Here is a 17,431-nt window from a genome sequence, read left to right as displayed (position 1 = left end):
TAGTGAGTCACCTCAGAATTGGCAGCAGCCGAAAGGCAATCCTGTCCCTAAGGCCAGAGGGACCGAAGGAGGAAGAAGGTAATATTTCCAAAGCCTAAGATATGGAGCTCCTAACAGGTGATGGCGGACCTGCCTGGTGGAAGCCAGGACCATGAATGAAGTGGATTTCTGGTAGGAATCGGAGGCCCAGAGGAGATGCCTTCTGAGGAACAGCAGAGGAATACCTTGGCTTCTCGCCACCTCCTGCCTTCCCACCTTCTGCGAAGGCATCCCTGTGGCCAGTCTATATGGCGCATGGAGAGCAGGGGCTCCTGAAAAATGTACACAATTCCCTGTAGTTCACAGTGCGGCCATTGACAGTCTGGGTGGCCTAGGAGGGCAAGCCACTCAGCCTACACCTCAGTGTCCTCCACCATAAGACTGGGATCAGGCCTCCCTTTGCCTGTGTAACTCATTCAGCAGTGGGCAGGACAAGGTCAAAACCGCCATGAAGGAGAGTGGCTGGGCCACTTTTGGATGGTGATAAGATAAAGAAAGGAACACATATCCTGGATTCCTGTGCTGAGAGCCCAGGCCATCATCTTTAAGCTTCCTGAGGATCACCATCCCCTCCTTGGTTGGGCTTCCTGAGGGCCCTACGGGTGATACTCAGGTCACGTGCTAATTTACAGTTGTCAGTGTGTTTCACGGCATTCGCTCCGAGGGCCTCCCCTGCGAGCTTACTGCTGAGGGCTCAGATGCTCAGGGCTCTAAGGAACTTCCTGTAGGAAACTCAAATAATAGGTGTTGGGGCTGAGAGTTAAACGGCTAACTTTGGTCCCTAACCCAGTGTCCTAGTGGTCTGACCTCCACATAGGGTCGCCCCAGACCCAAAACTTGCATCAACCAAATCTCTGTTCCATCTTTGCAAAATAAATTAAAAAAAAAAAAAAAAAGAGCGGAATGTCTAATAGAAAAGTTAAATAATTGACATCTCTCCTCCCCAACCTTCTCAGCATTGGGAAAGCGCTTTAGAGCTGAGAGAGAATCTGGACGCCAGGGTATCGGGGTGTGGAGTCTGCGGTTCCAAGCTCAGTCTGCAGGTCCAGGCTCTAGGACTCAAGGGTCCAGGGCCAGGGAGCGGGGCCAGGTCTTCCCAGTGCATCCAACACCGTGGCGGCGTCTTCACTCTCAGCTGGAGGTTGTGTGACTACTAGGACTGAAGAGGCTTGAGGTATTCCTGACATTAAAAAAAAAAAAAAAGGTATAATAAGCCAAGAAGGCAAACCCCAGTTACCAGGGCTTCCCACAGGTAGAGGAAAAGTAAAGAACATGGTCTACCTCTTCTATTATTTGAATTTTTACCACAACATCCCTAACATATATAAACCTACATATAGGTTTATATATTTATATATTTATATATTTATATATATTTATATATTTATATATTAACCTATATATAAATCCCTAACATATATAAAGTGTTCCTCAAAATTCATTTTGGAATGAGGAGGGTGCCGCTGACTAAGCCCAGTCCCCGAGCACCAGCTTCCAAATTAGCTGATGAGGAAAACAGCTTTCATTCCCTCTTACAAAATAGTGGCATTGCCTTGGAAATACCTTCCAGGCTTTGAAGGAACCAGTTACACCAAGAGGTCACCGGGGGTCTGTCTTCCATGTGGAAGATAAATCATCCCCCTAAGACCAGCCCCACACCTGGGCTGAGAGCGGGCTGTACGTTCCTGCAATGCCCACCCCGCCCTCTCTCCTAGCCTGCGTAAGACTGAGCAAGGCTGTCTGTGTGGCTAACAGCCATCCGGCCCCACACTCACTTCCTTCCCCACTTAAAAATACCTGCTTGGGGGCATCTGGGTGGCTCACTGGTTGAGCATCTGACTCTTGATTTCGGCTCAGGTCAAGATCTCAGGGTCGTGAGATCGAGCCCCGCGTGGGATTCCACACTGGGCATGGAGCCTGCTTAGGATTCTTTCTCTCCCTCTCCTTCTGCCCCTCCTCACGCCTCTCTCTAAATAAGTAAATAAATAAATAAGATAATACCTGCTTTGTTTTAAATCCTGAACTTCTGAGAAAATTTTGATTTAAAAAAAGGGAAGTGTCTACCACTTGAAACCCTTCTTAAATCATCTAAACCTGCCTTCCGCTGTGAATTACATTTCTTCTCCATTTCTATAGCCTTGTGCTAGAACCTGTACTGTGATACTTGTCGAAATGCCCCCCTCTGTGCCTTTGACTGCACGCCTTCTGCCTTTACCTACACAGATGCTCTCTGAGAGAAAGAACTTGAACTGGTCACTCTTTGCATCCCACCCCCTTCCATCCCTATGACCCCGAGCATATGGCACTTGTCTCTCTATGGGAGGTGTTCAGAGATGGCTTACAGAATCTGATGGGTGTGCCAGGATCCTGAACACGCACTCCTAGAACTAATACACCTGGACCTTGGTGGATCCGTTGTAACTGCGTTCACGCAACACAACAGCCAGACAATGTCATGGTGACTTCAGCTCCCAATTAAATAGCCTATTGACAAAAATATAAACCACTAATGGATTCCTTAACATTTAAGTCCAATATATTTTTTTAAAGCTGGTTCTTAAAACATTGAATCTATATCCAGTGGAGATCACCTGATCTCTGGACTTCCTTGAATGCTCCCAAGACATGAGTAACCAAAAGTCTTAAATGCACCTTCCTAAGCCCCTTATTTGTATAGGGAGTGTCACCAAGAAGGAAGAGGTGCTGGCCCACCAAATACATCATCCCAGCATTCTCCTTCTCTGATGAAGGAGGATGAGACACCTTGACTCATGAATCTGACAGTTTTCAGACAATGATGAACTGTAAACCCTGTTTCACCCAAGTTACAGCCCATATTGCACACCAAAGAGCATAGAGTAAGGGATTCTGGAAAGTAGCCCATTTATCCTCCCTTTCTTATTATCAGGAAGCTGATCCCATTTTATCTCAATTTCAGGCATACCTGTGCAGGCTCGAGGTGTGACCCAGCCTGAGCTTGCACCTGGATTCTGAATATGTCCAAAGCTGGACTGCTAGGGTCCCAGGTGAGCTCCAGAATCTTCTAGGACTTTAGGAAGGTAGCTTAGAAGTACCCCAGTGGGGGCATGGGCAGCTCCCAACTATATGCCCTGGGAATGCCCCCAAGAGGAGAGGGTCTTTGCCACCTATACCTGCAGCTAGCTCCCGGCCAGACCCGGAGGCGCTCCTGGAGCCTAGAGGACATCAGAATAGCTGTGTGCTCACATCAGGATTGCTTCACCCTTTAGGTTTGCAATTAACTAGGGGTGAGTGGGCGTGGTCTGTGGGGTAAGAGACACTGGCATGAAGCATCAGGAAACACGTCATATTGTCATCATTGTACTATTACAGGAATTGCAGGGGCTGCTTACCTGTCCCTATGGCTGCGTGGCGTGTCCTGCAGTCCTTATAAAGCGGGCGAGCACACCTTCCCACCCAGTCTCAGCACGCCGAGAAGCCGGTCGGCCATGAGGATCTATTACCTTCTTCTCCTGTTGCCCTTTCTGTTTTTGATGCCTGTTCCAGGTGAGATGGGTTGGGAGGTGAGAGGGTTGAAGGAATTGCAAGTATGTCATTCAGAGTCAGTCCGTTTCCATTCCTCGGAAACTTCAGACCAGGTAGATTTTGTTGTATGGGAACAGACATCACCAGTTTCTTTTTTCTGGTGAGACTCATCAAGGATCTTGAAGCCGTTTCCCCGACCTTTTCAGAGACTAAATAGCTCACAAAGACCAGCCCGTCATGGACAGGGACGAACCTTACCTGCTCGAGAGACATAAAGAAAGTGATACAAAAACTTTAACTCCAGCAGGAAAGATGGATTTAATCTGAGATCAGAAGCACAGACTCCTACTTACTAGCTTTAGGGGTTGTAAGTGGAGTCTTTGGGGGGCTTCGAACCTCAGGGGGCCCCTGCAGCCCCAGCCCCCGCGAGCCCAGCCGCATCCCTCCCCGATGGCCACCTTGGTCCCCGGCTGAGCACAGGTCAGTTGGTTGCTTAATCCTTCCTCTACTTTACTTCTCATTTTCTAAAGAAAGGAAAAGGTGATTTAAAAAGAGAGAAAACATCCTAAAATAAAAGAAAAACAAACAATTCCCTGGGATAGTGATCAGAATAATATTTTATTTATAAAGGAAATTACAAATTGGTATCTACCAAATTCAAACCAGTATCTTTCCAATGTGTGTTTTCTCGTTTCTTGATTTAAAGCAATGTATGTATGTGTTCAACCCTATGAGGCATACAACTATAACTGAATTCACTTTCCAATTCAAGAAAGGGGACGGGAAAAATAAAAGAAAGGCAGCAGATTGGTTATTTGGGGAATTCCAAAAGCCAAAAGCCTTGTACTTGGACTAAAGCCTTCCCCTGTGTTCTATTTTGTCCTTGCAGGAAACGGAGGAATTATAAATACCTTGCAGAGGTATTATTGCCGAATAAGGAGCGGGCGGTGTGCTGTGCTTACCTGTCTGCCAAAGGAGGAGCAGATAGGCCGTTGTTCTTCCTTGGGCCGAAAATGCTGCCGAAGAAAGAAATAAAATCCGGAAACGCTGATTGGGAACATTGTTAAGTGTGAAAATGCCTCCTGGAAGTTTACAGAAGAAAAATCAAATTAAAAAAAAAAAATTTTTTTTTTTTTCAAAAGAAAGAGAAGCTTGATTGTCCTTTTTAAATTCTGGTTATTGTGGTAGTTGTTACCAAACTGGTAAGTTAGAAAGTTTTCATGGACTCGCCTTTAATTCAAATGCAGGATAATCTCTGGAGGAATCCTCAAAAAGGTCTAAACTTATTTTCCAAGCGTTATCAGATTTGACTCCTCTTTTGCAAATTATGCTCCCCAAAGAGATTGGCCTCCCTGTTCCTCCTAAAAAATTCCCTTAGCTTTCCTATCACCCGTGCCTCTGTTCCAGCTGACCTCCCACCAGCCATACAATCACCTTTCCAGCTTTATCTCTAAACTTTAGCCCATCCCCCAGGCGCCATGGCAAATGCGACCACCTCCTTACAGAGAGAGCTGCTTTCCCAAAAGAATAGGAGCTTTCCTCTGGCACACTGCAGGGTTCGGACTGAAAACCTCTTCTCTGAATTTTGTTTGATTTCTGCGTTGTACCATTCGCTTATTTCCAATCTCCATGTCTGGTTGCATCATTTTTAAGGGCAAAGACTTCGTCTTAATCATTTCTGGATGGCCTAGGAAAGTGCCTTGAGCACAAAAGCTGCTGAGAACCTGTTTCATCCCGGTGGTCTGAGGCCCTGAGGTTTAACTAGTCAGTGTCCTCTCAATGTTGATACTGAAGGATTCCAGGAGCTGCCGTAGGAGACCCATCTTCCCCACACCAGCCCTATGGAAAAGCAAGAGAACCAGCTGTCAGAAGATGGGAGCAGATTCCCAAAGAGAAGAGCCTCGATCCCACTTTCCATCAAAAAAGCATGAACTGCTGTGGGACCTGCCCTCCGACGGGATGCAACTAGGGGAGCAGACATAGATGGGAGACAACACTTCTAGACACTGCACAGCCAGCATGGGGCGCTGCGGCTGCAGGAGGGGTGGGGGGCGGGACATGAGGTAGACCCCCTGTCTTGGGAAGCAGACCCCAGACCAAAGCACAGGGGAGAACCCAGGCCGACCAGCAATCCTTCTGAGTTCAGGCAGCACAACTCAGCGCTGAAAACCGGAAGGGGGCATCCGGATGGGGGTGGAGCTCCACGAGCAGCAGAGGGTTCCCTAGAATCTTGGTCTGGTGCTGGTCTGAGCACGCCTGGGGTGAAACTTGGCAAGCCCAGAGCAAAACAAAAACACGCCAAAGGGACTGGATGGACAATTCCAGGAACACATTCCAGGAACACATACCAGGCCGGAACACGTGCCTTCCCACAGCAGCGCGGAGAGAGTCCTCAGGAAGGGGTTGCATGTGTAGCTGGGCTGTGGAGCTCGAGTGAACTGTTCTGGAACTACTCTGCGTGGTCATGGTGCGTCGTGCAGGTGCATCAGCTGTAACTAACATAGCCGCTGGGAGGCTGTGGACACCCTGGGAGGCTGTAGAACCTGAGGGAGGCCGTGCCTATGTAAAGACATGTGGGAAATCTCTACACCTTCTGCTTAGTGTGGTTGTGTACCCAAAACTGCTCTAAAAAGTCTATTTTTAAAAAAAAGGGGGGGGGAATTTTTTAAACCACAACAACAAAAAGCTAAGAAAATTCCTTCCCAGAAAACCTGCACTATTAAAAAAAAAAAAAGCTCCAGTCAGAAGAAAAATAATGCCGGATGGAAATTTGGCTCTGCAGGCTGGAGTAAAATGTATGTGGAGGCCAAGAAAAACAAGGCTGTACCCACCTCGAGTCTAGCCCTGACATAAGTACAGCCATCTTGACAAAGCAAAAGCTGGCACCTTGCACCCCCTCTCCACCGGCTCCCCTCCCCTCGGTAGTATGTGTGGCATTCCTCAGCCACCCTTGGGTGCCCTAAAAGAAAAGCAAATAGTTAACCTGCAGAGATCACAATCCTGCAAGACAGGAGTCTCCCTCGGCCTACAGATGTCCTAGAGACATTTTACAACAAAGAAGCTATCTTATCAATAGCCCAATTTCCAGAGGCGAATAACTCAGTTCCTCAAGCCCTAATATCGCCCTCCCCTCCGTAAAACTGAAGGAGGCTGAAGCGGAAGGAAATGGAAATAAAGTTAAATTTCTTCTAAATCTAAATCTCACTAACAAGGACCCTTGATCGGAGAAATGTGAAACTTTATCTCTAAACCTCCAAGATAGTGTCAGCAATCATTCCCAAGCATATGATCCACTGATATACATCTAAAGGGTCTCACGAGAAGATTTTTTATTGCTAGTGATAAATAACCTTTCTCCCAACAATAGCTAGCCCCTCAAGGTCCTAGAGACCTTGCTTCCAAAATTCCTTAGAGACTTACATCATCCCTAATCCCCTTTGTCCTCATCCATCCCTGAGTCCACCCCTACTCTGCCTTTAAAAATGCTGACTGTAATCTGGTTCGGGGTCCAAGTCCCTACTCCTCTGTGTCGGGTATACTTGGGCCCAAGCTTAAGCTTGTTAAATAAACCCTCGTGTGATTGCATCGGTGTTGGCTCCTTGTGGTCTCTCATGAAAACTCGGGTACAACATGTACAGCTAAGATTCTATCTCAAAGGGAGAGATTGTTAGCTTCTTAAAAAATAAGATACATGCTATAAGAAACCCACTTGGGGTATCAAATGGAAAGGCAAAGATAGATTAAAAATAAAAGACTGAAAACAGATGTGCTAAAGAAAATACGATTGGCCATACAGGCTAATTGCCTATAAATCAAAGTATATTTTAGAAGGAGTATTATGAGAGATAAAAAGGCATATTTTCCCCAGGTATAAAGTGGTTCATTCACCAAGAACATATGTTCATATTAAATTAGAACGCTCTTAATAACAGAGTCCCTAAAATCTTAAAGGAAAACTGGTAGAAATGAAAAGAGAAACCAATACATAAGTAATTACAATTAGATATTACCACACTTCACTCATAACAGAAAGCAAAAACAGACAAAACATCAGGAATAATATGGAAGACGTGAACAACAGTTCATCAGTGTGTGACCTAATGAAACTTAGAGGACACTCTACCCAATAATCACAGAATCCATTGAAATGTTATGTAATATAGCTCTATCGGGCTATAAAACAAGTCTCAAGAATGAAGAAAAATTGAAATTATTCACTGTGTATCATACCCAGATATACACTGTGTCTGTCCACAGTGGTTTTTCACAAAGATATGAATCACAGAAAGATATCTGGAAAAATCCCCAAATATGTGGAAATTAATCAACATGCTTCTAATGGGTATGAGAAGAAATCACATGAGAAGTTAGCAAATATTTTAAACTTCTCAAAAATGAAAATAGCATGCCAAAATTTGTGGGAATGCAACTTAAGCAGTGCTTAGAGAGAAATTTATAACATGAATGCTTTTAAGATTGACAGGGGTAAAGCTCACAAATCAACAATGTAAATTTCTACCCTAAGGAACTAGAATAAAGGGAAGTGAACCCAAAGTAGAAAGGATAAAAGTGAATAAAAATAAAATGGTCTTGTAGTCATCTTTGAGAGGATCATAACATTGCTAGAGCTCCAATTAGGTTCGCGAGAGGGGAAAAAGAAAAAAAAAAAGAAATCATAAAATGCCTCAGATATACCCACACCCACACCCACACCCACACCGCAGTCAGGAAAATGAGAACATTTATACATCTTAGGGTGATTTAGACAAAAAGCCTCCATAAGGTGACTGTAATTCACACACTCGTAATTATCTCCTGCAAGGTCAGGCCATACCTTCCCACTTTTTTTTCTCTTAAGTTTAAGATGTGCTACCAAAAAACAACTACACATTCAATGCAATCAGTATTAAAATTTCAACTGGTCTTTGTACACCTTCTTCTTTGGAGAATATCTATTCAGGTCCTTTGTCCATTTTTAAATCAAGTTGTATGTTGTTTTACTATGGCGTTGTATGTTTTCCCCACATATTTCGTATATTAGCCCCTTATCAGATACACGGTTTGTGAACATTTTCTCCCAATCTGTAGGTTACTTTTGCATTTCGTTTTTTCCTTGGCTCTGTGTGGTCAACAGACACATGAAAAGATACTCAGCATCACTCTCATCAGGAAATGCAAATCAAAACCTCAATGAGGTACCACCTCACACCTGCTGGGATGGTTAGCATAAAAAAAAAAACAGATGTTGATAAGATGTTGAGAAAAGTGAACTCCAATACATTATTAATAGGAATGTAAATAGATATGTCCACTATGGAAATCAGTGAGTGGATTTCTAAAAAAAAAAAGAGAGAGAGAAAGAAAGAAAGAAAGAAAGAAAGAAAGAAAGAAAGACAGAAAGACGAGGTGATTTAGCAATCCCACTTCTGCGTATATACTCAGGGAAATGAAGCCAGAATCCCGAAGAGCTGTCTGCACCCCCATGCTCACTGTAGCATTATTCACAATAGCCAAGATATGGAAACAACCTACGTGTCCATCAGTGGACGGACAGATAAAGAAGTATGCTATACGCACGACTATTAGTCAGCCATTAGAAGGAAGGAAATCCTGTCATTTGCAGCAACATGGACAGCACTGAGGGCATTATGCTAAGTAGAATAAGACAGACACAGAAGAAAGAAAAAAGGACTACATGCTGTCACTGATACGTGGAATCTACAAGAGTTGAACACTAAAAGCATGGAGTTAGATGCTGGTTACCAGGGGTAGGTTGCTGAGGGAAATGGAGAGATGCTGGTGAAAGGGTACAGAGTGGTAGTTAGGTGAGATGAGGAAGTCTAGCGATCTCGTGTTCAGCGTATGACTGTAGTTAGGAATATGGTATCGAACCTTAGAATTTGCTAGAAGAGTAGATTTCAGGTGCTCTCACCACACACACAAGGGATGGTAATTATGTGGTGAGATATGTTAATTATCTTCACTACAGTAATCATGTCACTGTGTATACACATCAAATAATTTTGTATACCTTAAATATATACAATTTTTTAAAAATTATGCTTATTTAAGAGAGCACGTTAGAGAAAGAGTGAGAGTGTGCAAGCACCAGCAGGGGGGATGAGCAGAGGGAGAGGGAGAAGCAGACTCCCCACTGAGCAGGGAGCCCAAAGATGCGGGGCTAAGTCCAGGAGCTCTGGGATCATGACAGGAGCCAAAGGCAGATGCTTAACTGACTGAGCCACCCAGGCACAAAACCATTTCTAAGCCAAGGGGAAGGGAAGGAGCCAAGTAGCTTGCTTTTCCCCTCTGCTCAGGCTGTCGCCTAACAGCAAGCTGCTGCTAGATGACTTTTCTTTTTTAATAGAAGCAAGAAAGTTGATTTCATCCAAGGACAGACGTGCAGAATGCTACTTTATAAATTTTTATGCGTAAAGGATGAGCCTCTGGGTCACCGAGAGTGCCTAGAGAAAAGCAGCCCAGGCTCTATTTGGAATGGCTGTGTCCTTGCAGGTCCAGGGGCCTGGAGGACACCAACCCCGGACCCCTGCCAACACCGCTGCTCTGGGTCCCCGCCGGGAGGCAGCCCATCAAAAGCAGTGTTTCTAACTGGATGCCTAACTTCTGTTATATCCTTGATGTTATGAACACAGAATTAAAGGGATGAAGGAAGGAAGGAGAGAAAATAGGAAGTTGAGCCCAGAGCAGACTGGTTACCTACAAGAAATTATTTTTTTAAAGATTTTACTTATTTATTTGACAGACAGAGATCCCAAGTCAGCAGAGAGGCAGGCAGAGAGAGAGGAAGGGAAGCAGGCTCCCTGCCAAGCAGAGAGCTGGATGCGGGGCTCGATCCCAGGACCCTGGGATCATGACCTGAGCTGAAGGCAGAGGCTTTAACCCACTGAGCCACCCAGGCTCCCCCCTACAAGAAATTATGTCGAATAGTCCATGTCTTAGCAACGTTGGTTATGACTGTGTTCCCACACTTCGCAGCAGGCAGCAGGGGGAGGAAGGCAAAGCAAGAGAGAGACAAAGGAAGGAGGGACTCAGTGAGAGACAGGGTAGAGAAAGCATGAGACCCACACCCCACCTGAGATCACTCAGACACTGGAAACATTGTTACAAAAGGTTGCTTTTCTTTTTTAATTAATTAATTAATTAATTAATTGTTAATATGTTCAGCTAGCTGACATATAGTACACCATTAGTTTTTGGTGTAGTGTTCAGCGATTCCTTATAACACCCAGGGCTCATCCCACAAGAGGTTTGTTAATCAAGGTCTTTTTCCATGATCAGTTACTTACCTATTAGGTTCTTGCTAAACCATTCCTACACTTTGAGCTGCATCTTTTTCTCCCATCTCAGCCCCCAAACCTCATCAACTGAATTTGCTGGAAAACAGAATCATACAAATAACCACCTGCTGGCTGTTTCTGATTCTGAAACCACTGGCCCATGATGGAGACTGACTTAGCAGAGCTTTGGGGGGATTTTCTCTCTCTCAGAAGAGCTGACCTGCTACGAAGTCCTCGCCAAACTCTGTCCCAGCTGTGGATCAGAACCTTGACTGGGTGCTTCTGCAACAGTAACGACCCTCTGGGACCTCAGCAACACCAGTCTTTGTCCGAAAATTCTCTCCTAATAATTAAAGACTCAGGACTTACTGACATGAACGCAGCCTTGGGAAGAGAAGCCCTTGCAGGTTTACTCAAGGGGGCACTGACACATGTTGTCTTTCTGACACAGTGTTTGGATTTCTGATGTCTTTTGCCTTTTTTTAATCTTATTTTTAGGTTTCACTAAAAATACAAGGGATGCTATCATTTGCTTTAAGAATAGGAGTTTATGTGTGGCTGTGCTCACGTGCTATTAAAAAAAATGAATCAATAGGGATGCCTGGGTGGCTCAGCTGGTTAAGTGACTGCCTTCCGCTCAGGTCATGATCCTGGAGTTCCAGGACTGAGGCCGGCATCCGGCTCCCATCTCCATGGGGGGAGTCTGCTTCTTCCTCTGACCTTCTCCCCTCTCATGTTCTCTCCCTCTCTCTCTGTCTCAAATAAATAAATAAAAGCTTAAAAAAATGAAACAATAGTTTAAAATCTGGACTTGGGCATAAAATTAACCACACAAAAGATCCAAAACTGCACTGTTTAGTGGAGAAAAAAAAATGACAAAAACTCAACACTTTACTTTATGTATCTTTTTTCCTAAAAATATGTATGGTTCATATGTCAAATATCCTTCCCTTGGTAGAGGCCCTGGGCTCACTGTTACAAAAAGGACCTATTTCAGACTTACAGTGTGGAATTAGTTGGAAAATGTGCTGCCTTGGGCAGAGGGGGAGGGCATGCTGTCTGTGTCCTGTGATTTCACATTTCCAAGAAGATTCCCCCCCCGCCAAAAAAAACATTCCTCAGTAGAAGTGACAAGGAATAAATCTACACTACTGAAGCTTTATTCTTACAATTGGAGGTTTAATTATTAATTCATCACATACCCCCAAAGGGCTACTCTAAGAAAAACAAACTGCTGTTTTACAAAACACTGTATTGCCTCCACACCTTCTAATCTGGGATTAGGACATGGGATCTGGGATCTGGACATGACTGATCAGACGCCAGGAATAACCTGAGGTCACAAAGGCACATTCCTAGAATCCTCATTTGCATAGAAAGTGTCATAGACTCGAAGAAGTTCACAATCCAGTTGCTTTGGTCCAACAGTCTCTTTTTCTGAAGAGGAGAAATGTTACCTTAAATCATCATCGCTATGGTAGTTAGTGGTGAATTTAAGAGGCGATCCACATGAAATTAATAGTATAAGAAAATTCAGGTGTTGCGGGGTCCTTTACCTGTTGAAGGTAACCTACTTTTCCTCCCTTCTCTCAGCTCTAAATGTTAACCGATTTTGTCCTGCTCAAACTCCCAAGAGTACACGTAGAGATCCTTGGTCTGACCAAGTCCTGATTCATGGGCAGGGTTGAATATGCCCCATTTATACTGAATTGAAAACCATTCTGACCCCATTCTGTCTCCTGTCCCTTGGGGAGGAGAACAGAAAATTGGGAGCCTAAAAGAACCACAGTGAGAACAGATTAAACACAGGCTATGTGTCCTAGGATTGCTACTAAATGGAGATAGACCCAGCCTAGCTCCACACCACCCAGATTCACTGCCAGAAAGAATCCGTTTGTGGATATACTTTCTACATCCCACATGGAAGTGGCACAGCAATTTATGAGGCATATGGCCCTATGACTGTTGCATCTGGCTCAGGGGACATGTTTTATGTTCTAAGAGAGAGACATGAGAGCCAGAAGGAAAGATGCTGCCCTTTCATCATTGTGTAATTTTGCTAGAATTCCAAACACCATTTCTGCCAATAACCATGTTCCCTTAATCTTTATAAAGATTGAAAGAAAATCACCTTGCTCTTCATCCTTGGCTGGCCCTTGAGTTTGTCAACCATGAAGATCCATTGTCTTGTCTTCATATTGCCAATTTTGTTCTCATCGCCCACACCAGGTAACATAGACCCAAGAATTAAGAGGCTTGGAGAGGATGTGGAGAAAGGGGAACCCTCTTACACTGTTGGTGGGAATGCAAGTTGGTGCAGCCACTTTGGAAAACAGTGTGGAGATTCCTCAAGAAATTAAAAATAGAGCTTCCCTATGACCCTGCAATTGCACTACTGGGTATTTACCCCAAAGATACAGATGTAGTGAAAAGAAGGGCCATCTGTACCCCAATGTTTATAGCAGCAATGGCCACAGTCGCCAAACTGTGGAAAGAACCAAGATGCCCTTCAATGGACGCATGGATAAGGAAGATGTGGTCCATATACACTATGGAGTATTATGCCTCCATCAGAAAGGATGAATACCCAACTTTTGTAGCAACATGGACGGGACTGGAAGAGATTATGCTGAGTGAAATAAGTCAAGCAGAGAGAGTCAATTATCATATGGTTTCACTTATTTGTGGAGATAACAAATAGCATGGAAGACAAGGGGAGATGGAGAGGAGAAGGGAGTTGAGGGAAATTGGAAGGGGAGGTGAACCATGAGACACTATGGACTCTGAAAAACAATCTGAGGGTTTTGAAGGGGCGGGGGTGGGAGGTTGGGGGAACCAGGTGGTGGGTATTAGAGAGGGCACAGATTGCATGGAGCACTGGGTGTGGTGCAAAAACAATGAATACTGTTACGCTGAAAAGAAATAAAAAATTTAAAAAAAAAGGCTTGAAATAATTTAAGGGTAGACTGAAATTTCTCACCAATTTTTCTCTAAGCTAAATAGATTATTTGAACCAACCGTTCAAAATAAACACTCTCACTTTACCATGAAACATGCAGAAGACCTTCTGGGAGTTCTCAGAGATTCATTTGGTCTCAACCCAGCCTAACAGACAAAATCACTGGGTAACGTCCCACTGCTATTTCATAGCAAGATTGATGGGCCTGTGCTTAAAGCCCAAGGACTGTGCCTTCCTAAATAGAAAGAGAACTCATTTTATTCTAAAGATAGAAATCCAGGCTATCCTTTATATCCTTAGATATAAGAGTATATATCTTAGGTTGGCTGTCTAGAGAAACTCATAATAGGACTAGGACTCCCATCATACACTTAGGAAATTCACCGTGTGTGTCCCCAGATACTCTCTCCCATAGGAAATCCTCTGGAATTTATTGTTCTCCATCATATCCTTTTGAGCAAAGGGGAACTGCAGCATCATTCACTTGGTTGCTCCCCTTTCCTTGACTCTGTCCTGACATTTATAGTCATCAAAGTGAAAAAAAAAAAAAAAAGGAAGGGAACAGAAAAAAAAAAAGGGGGGGGGGGAAGGAAGAAGGAAGGTGGGAAGGGAGGGAAGAAGAAAAGGAAGGAGGAAGGAAGAGAGGGAGGAAGAAGAGAGAAAGAAGGAATTTGAGAAAAAGCAATAATTACACTTTCATTGCATCTCACTTCTCACCTAAGCTCAAAGACTCAATGAACCATATTATTTAGGAAAAAGAAAGGCAAACAAATGACACCTGGCTTGCTTTCTCTGTGTTTGGTAATTACTGAATTTCAGTGTGTGTGTAATTCAGTGGTGTGTCTCCACCCCAAGAAAAAAATCCTCGACAAACCTCCACCTGAAAACATCCAGTGGCCCAAGTCACTCTGTCACAAATCAATGTCCAGCAATCCGGTTCTTCAAGAACAAGCATCCATGACCCAGCAGATCCAGTCCCTTCATCAGGAAATTATCTATAAGAAGTCACACCCATGTCAAAAATCATTGTGGCCATAGAGCCTTGTTCTCGAGAAAGAAGCTCTTCCCCCAAGGATTTTTTTTAAAAGATTTATTTATTTTAGAGAGAGTGCACAAGCTGGAGAAGGGGTAAAGGGAGAGGGAGAGGGGAAGCAGACACCTGAGTGGGAAGTCCAACAAGGGGCTTGATCTCAGCACCCCAAGATCATGACCTGAGGCAAAACGAAGAGTCAGATGCTCAACTGACTGAGCCACCCAGGCACCCCTTCAAGGATTTACAAAGGGGTGATGACTCGTACTTGGAGTTTTCCTGAAATGGTGTGTGAACAAGTTTTCATCCTCCCTTTTCCTTTCAGGTTTCTCTGGAAGAGTGCTGCTTCCTTTTTCTTGTCTCATGAGTAGGGGCTTCTGTTTTCCACTCAGATGCCTTCATAACTGGGAAGAGATTGGCAGGTGTTTATTCCCTACACAAAAGTGCTGCAGAAGACAGAAGCAGAACTAAAGAAAGCCAACTGCTAAGACCATGGTGGAGAGAGATGCTGTTCCCCTAAGATATGTTTATGAAATGTAAACCCCATTAAATCACTGGTCAGAATCAGGGAGCCAGTTTCCTCTATTTCTGGTTGTATGGTGTTCCTGAGAGTTTTATGAACTTAGATTAAGATTAGACTCTAGGGTGCCTGGGTGGCTCAGTGGGTTAAGCCGCTGCCTTCGGCTCAGGTCGTGGTCTCAGGGTCCTGGGATCGAGCCCTGCATCAGGCTCTCTGCTCAGCAGGGAGCCTGCTTCCTCCTCTATCTCTGCCTGCCTCTCTGCCTGCTTGTGATCTCTCTCTGTCAAATAAATAAATAAAAATCTTTAAAAAAAAGATTAGACTCTAATATTTATTTCCTCACATGTATTATGGAAAAATAATTGCTCTATAATGGGTTAAAAGGGGGAAAATGTTGATTTTTAGCAATTTCACTCACTCCTGGGTAACAGGTAAATGATTGAGTTTTACTGGAGAAAATTTGTCTATTGTTTAAGCAAACACCATAGACATTTTGGTTTTGAAAGCAAAGCTTTTGGAGATATACATAATACAGGGGTAAAGGAAAACAAGTGTGAAGTGGATCAATGTTTTCGAAAGTAAAAGTTTAGTTTTTCATGAGGAGACTCAGGGACTCCACCAGTAGGGACTCAGACACATGAGGGATTTAGAGGAAGAAAGACCTTTTTCTCTTACCTTCCTAGGTTCCTGGAAATTAAACTGATAAAAGAGAGACTGACATGAGATAAACGTAACTTATTAACATGTTCCGTGCACATACATACAGGAAAAATCCAGTGATGAATAACTCTGAGGGGAGGTTAGAACTTGGGGCTTATAGAGCATCATAGCATAGAGCAGTAAATGCAGAGAAGTCACAAGACAAAGGAAAAGGAGTTTGGGCCTTTAGGGGCAGCAAACTGTGGGAAGATAACTAGAAGGGGAGACTGATGGAGGACAAGTGTTATGTTACCAAGGTTTGTTATGGAGATTCCTCTCCTGATGTCTCTGGGCTGGTAAAAGTCTAGAGTCCTCAGTGATGAAGAGTCTAGGTTTGCTTTTGGGAAGATGGTAAGGGAGAGCAGAGACGTGTTCTGTTTTTGTTTTGTTTTTTGTTTTGGCTCCTATTTCTCAATTGTCTTCAGCTCAAAATAATCTGTATGTCTAAGTGGCATATTTGGGGTGGCATATGTGATGCCCTACAGGGCACAACAGGAGAAAGGATGCCAGAGGGAGAGTCTGGAGGAGTTGGTGGCAGTGGATGGCTGTCCTGTTTATTGCTAATTCATTTTCTTTTCTGTGCAGTGACTCACACACCCTGCCCGCCCTTCCATTGTTTCCAATACCGACAAAACCTTGTCTCATATAATGGCTTTTTGGGTGTGGGATCTCAGCCTAGGAACAAGGGACTGTATCACACTGAGTGTGAGAAGCAGGAGGAAGCTGTGGCAGGAACACAGAATTGGGACCCAGGGGTGGCCAGAGACGTGGGCAGCTGTGGTGTGGGTATGATGTCAGCTAAGCACAAGTGCATCTGGAGATGCTAATAAATATCAGAAAGGGACTTACTTACCTGCACATAGGAGGGACGGAGCTACAGGTGTGTGATCTGGATATAAACAGAAAGGCTGATTCCCAGGAGGTTGGTGGGTCTGCTTTCAAGCCAGTTCATGGACTTGTTGGGATGTTGTTTGGGAAAGGCTAAGCACTGTTCTGGGCACTGAGAAAGGGATCAATGAATTGTAGCTATCGTATTATCATCACAACGACAACTTTGGTCAGATAAAGGAGTAAAACAATGAATAACTGATTTAAAATGTTTAAAGCTCTCTTTCCTCATATTTTAAGTGGATAAAACTATCAATAGCCCATAACATTGTCATAAGTATAGAGATGAAAGGAAAAACATACATTGGTTTTAAAGGGAAAACACACATTCATTATAAATGAAAAACTTCGGTTTTAAAGACAGCAGCCAATTCTTTCTTATTGAGACTGCTCAGCTTCCTCCTAGAGAATTGGCCAGGGATGAAGAAAATCTTCACTGGGCTCCATGGGGAGGGATGACTTAGGCATCATCCGCCTCCCATCTGTAAAACAGA

At 44.0% G+C, this 17,431-nt stretch overlaps 1 protein-coding gene across 1 annotated transcript; it reads left to right on the top strand.

Moving 5' to 3' along the window:
• Positions 1–3,506: 3,506 nt before the first annotated feature.
• LOC111144388 (beta-defensin 103A-like) lies at positions 3,507–4,578 on the top strand. The gene is made up of 2 exons (XM_022498663.1): positions 3,507–3,564; positions 4,433–4,578. The coding sequence occupies exons 1-2, from the start codon at positions 3,507–3,509 to the stop codon at positions 4,576–4,578; spliced, it is 204 nt and encodes a 67-aa protein (XP_022354371.1).
• Positions 4,579–17,431: the final 12,853 nt, after the last annotated feature.

The sequence above is a fragment of the Enhydra lutris genome, unplaced genomic scaffold (genome assembly GCF_002288905.1).
Source record: "Enhydra lutris kenyoni isolate GAN:26980312 unplaced genomic scaffold, ASM228890v2 scaffoldscaffold11, whole genome shotgun sequence".
In the NCBI taxonomy this organism is placed as follows: domain Eukaryota; kingdom Metazoa; phylum Chordata; class Mammalia; order Carnivora; family Mustelidae; genus Enhydra; species Enhydra lutris.
The sequence above is the reverse complement of the archived record's forward strand: the minus strand, read 5'-3'. Positions and strand labels throughout refer to the sequence as shown.

Bases quoted from the DNA above. Each gene is read 5' to 3' on its own strand.
- LOC111144388 (XM_022498663.1), top strand. From the start codon at position 3,507: ATGAGGATCTATTACCTTCTTCTCCTGTTGCCCTTTCTGTTTTTGATG. The intron at 3,565-4,432 runs GTGAGATGGGTT...TTGTCCTTGCAG, and splicing joins GTTTTTGATGCCTGTTCCAG to GAAACGGAGGAATTATAAAT.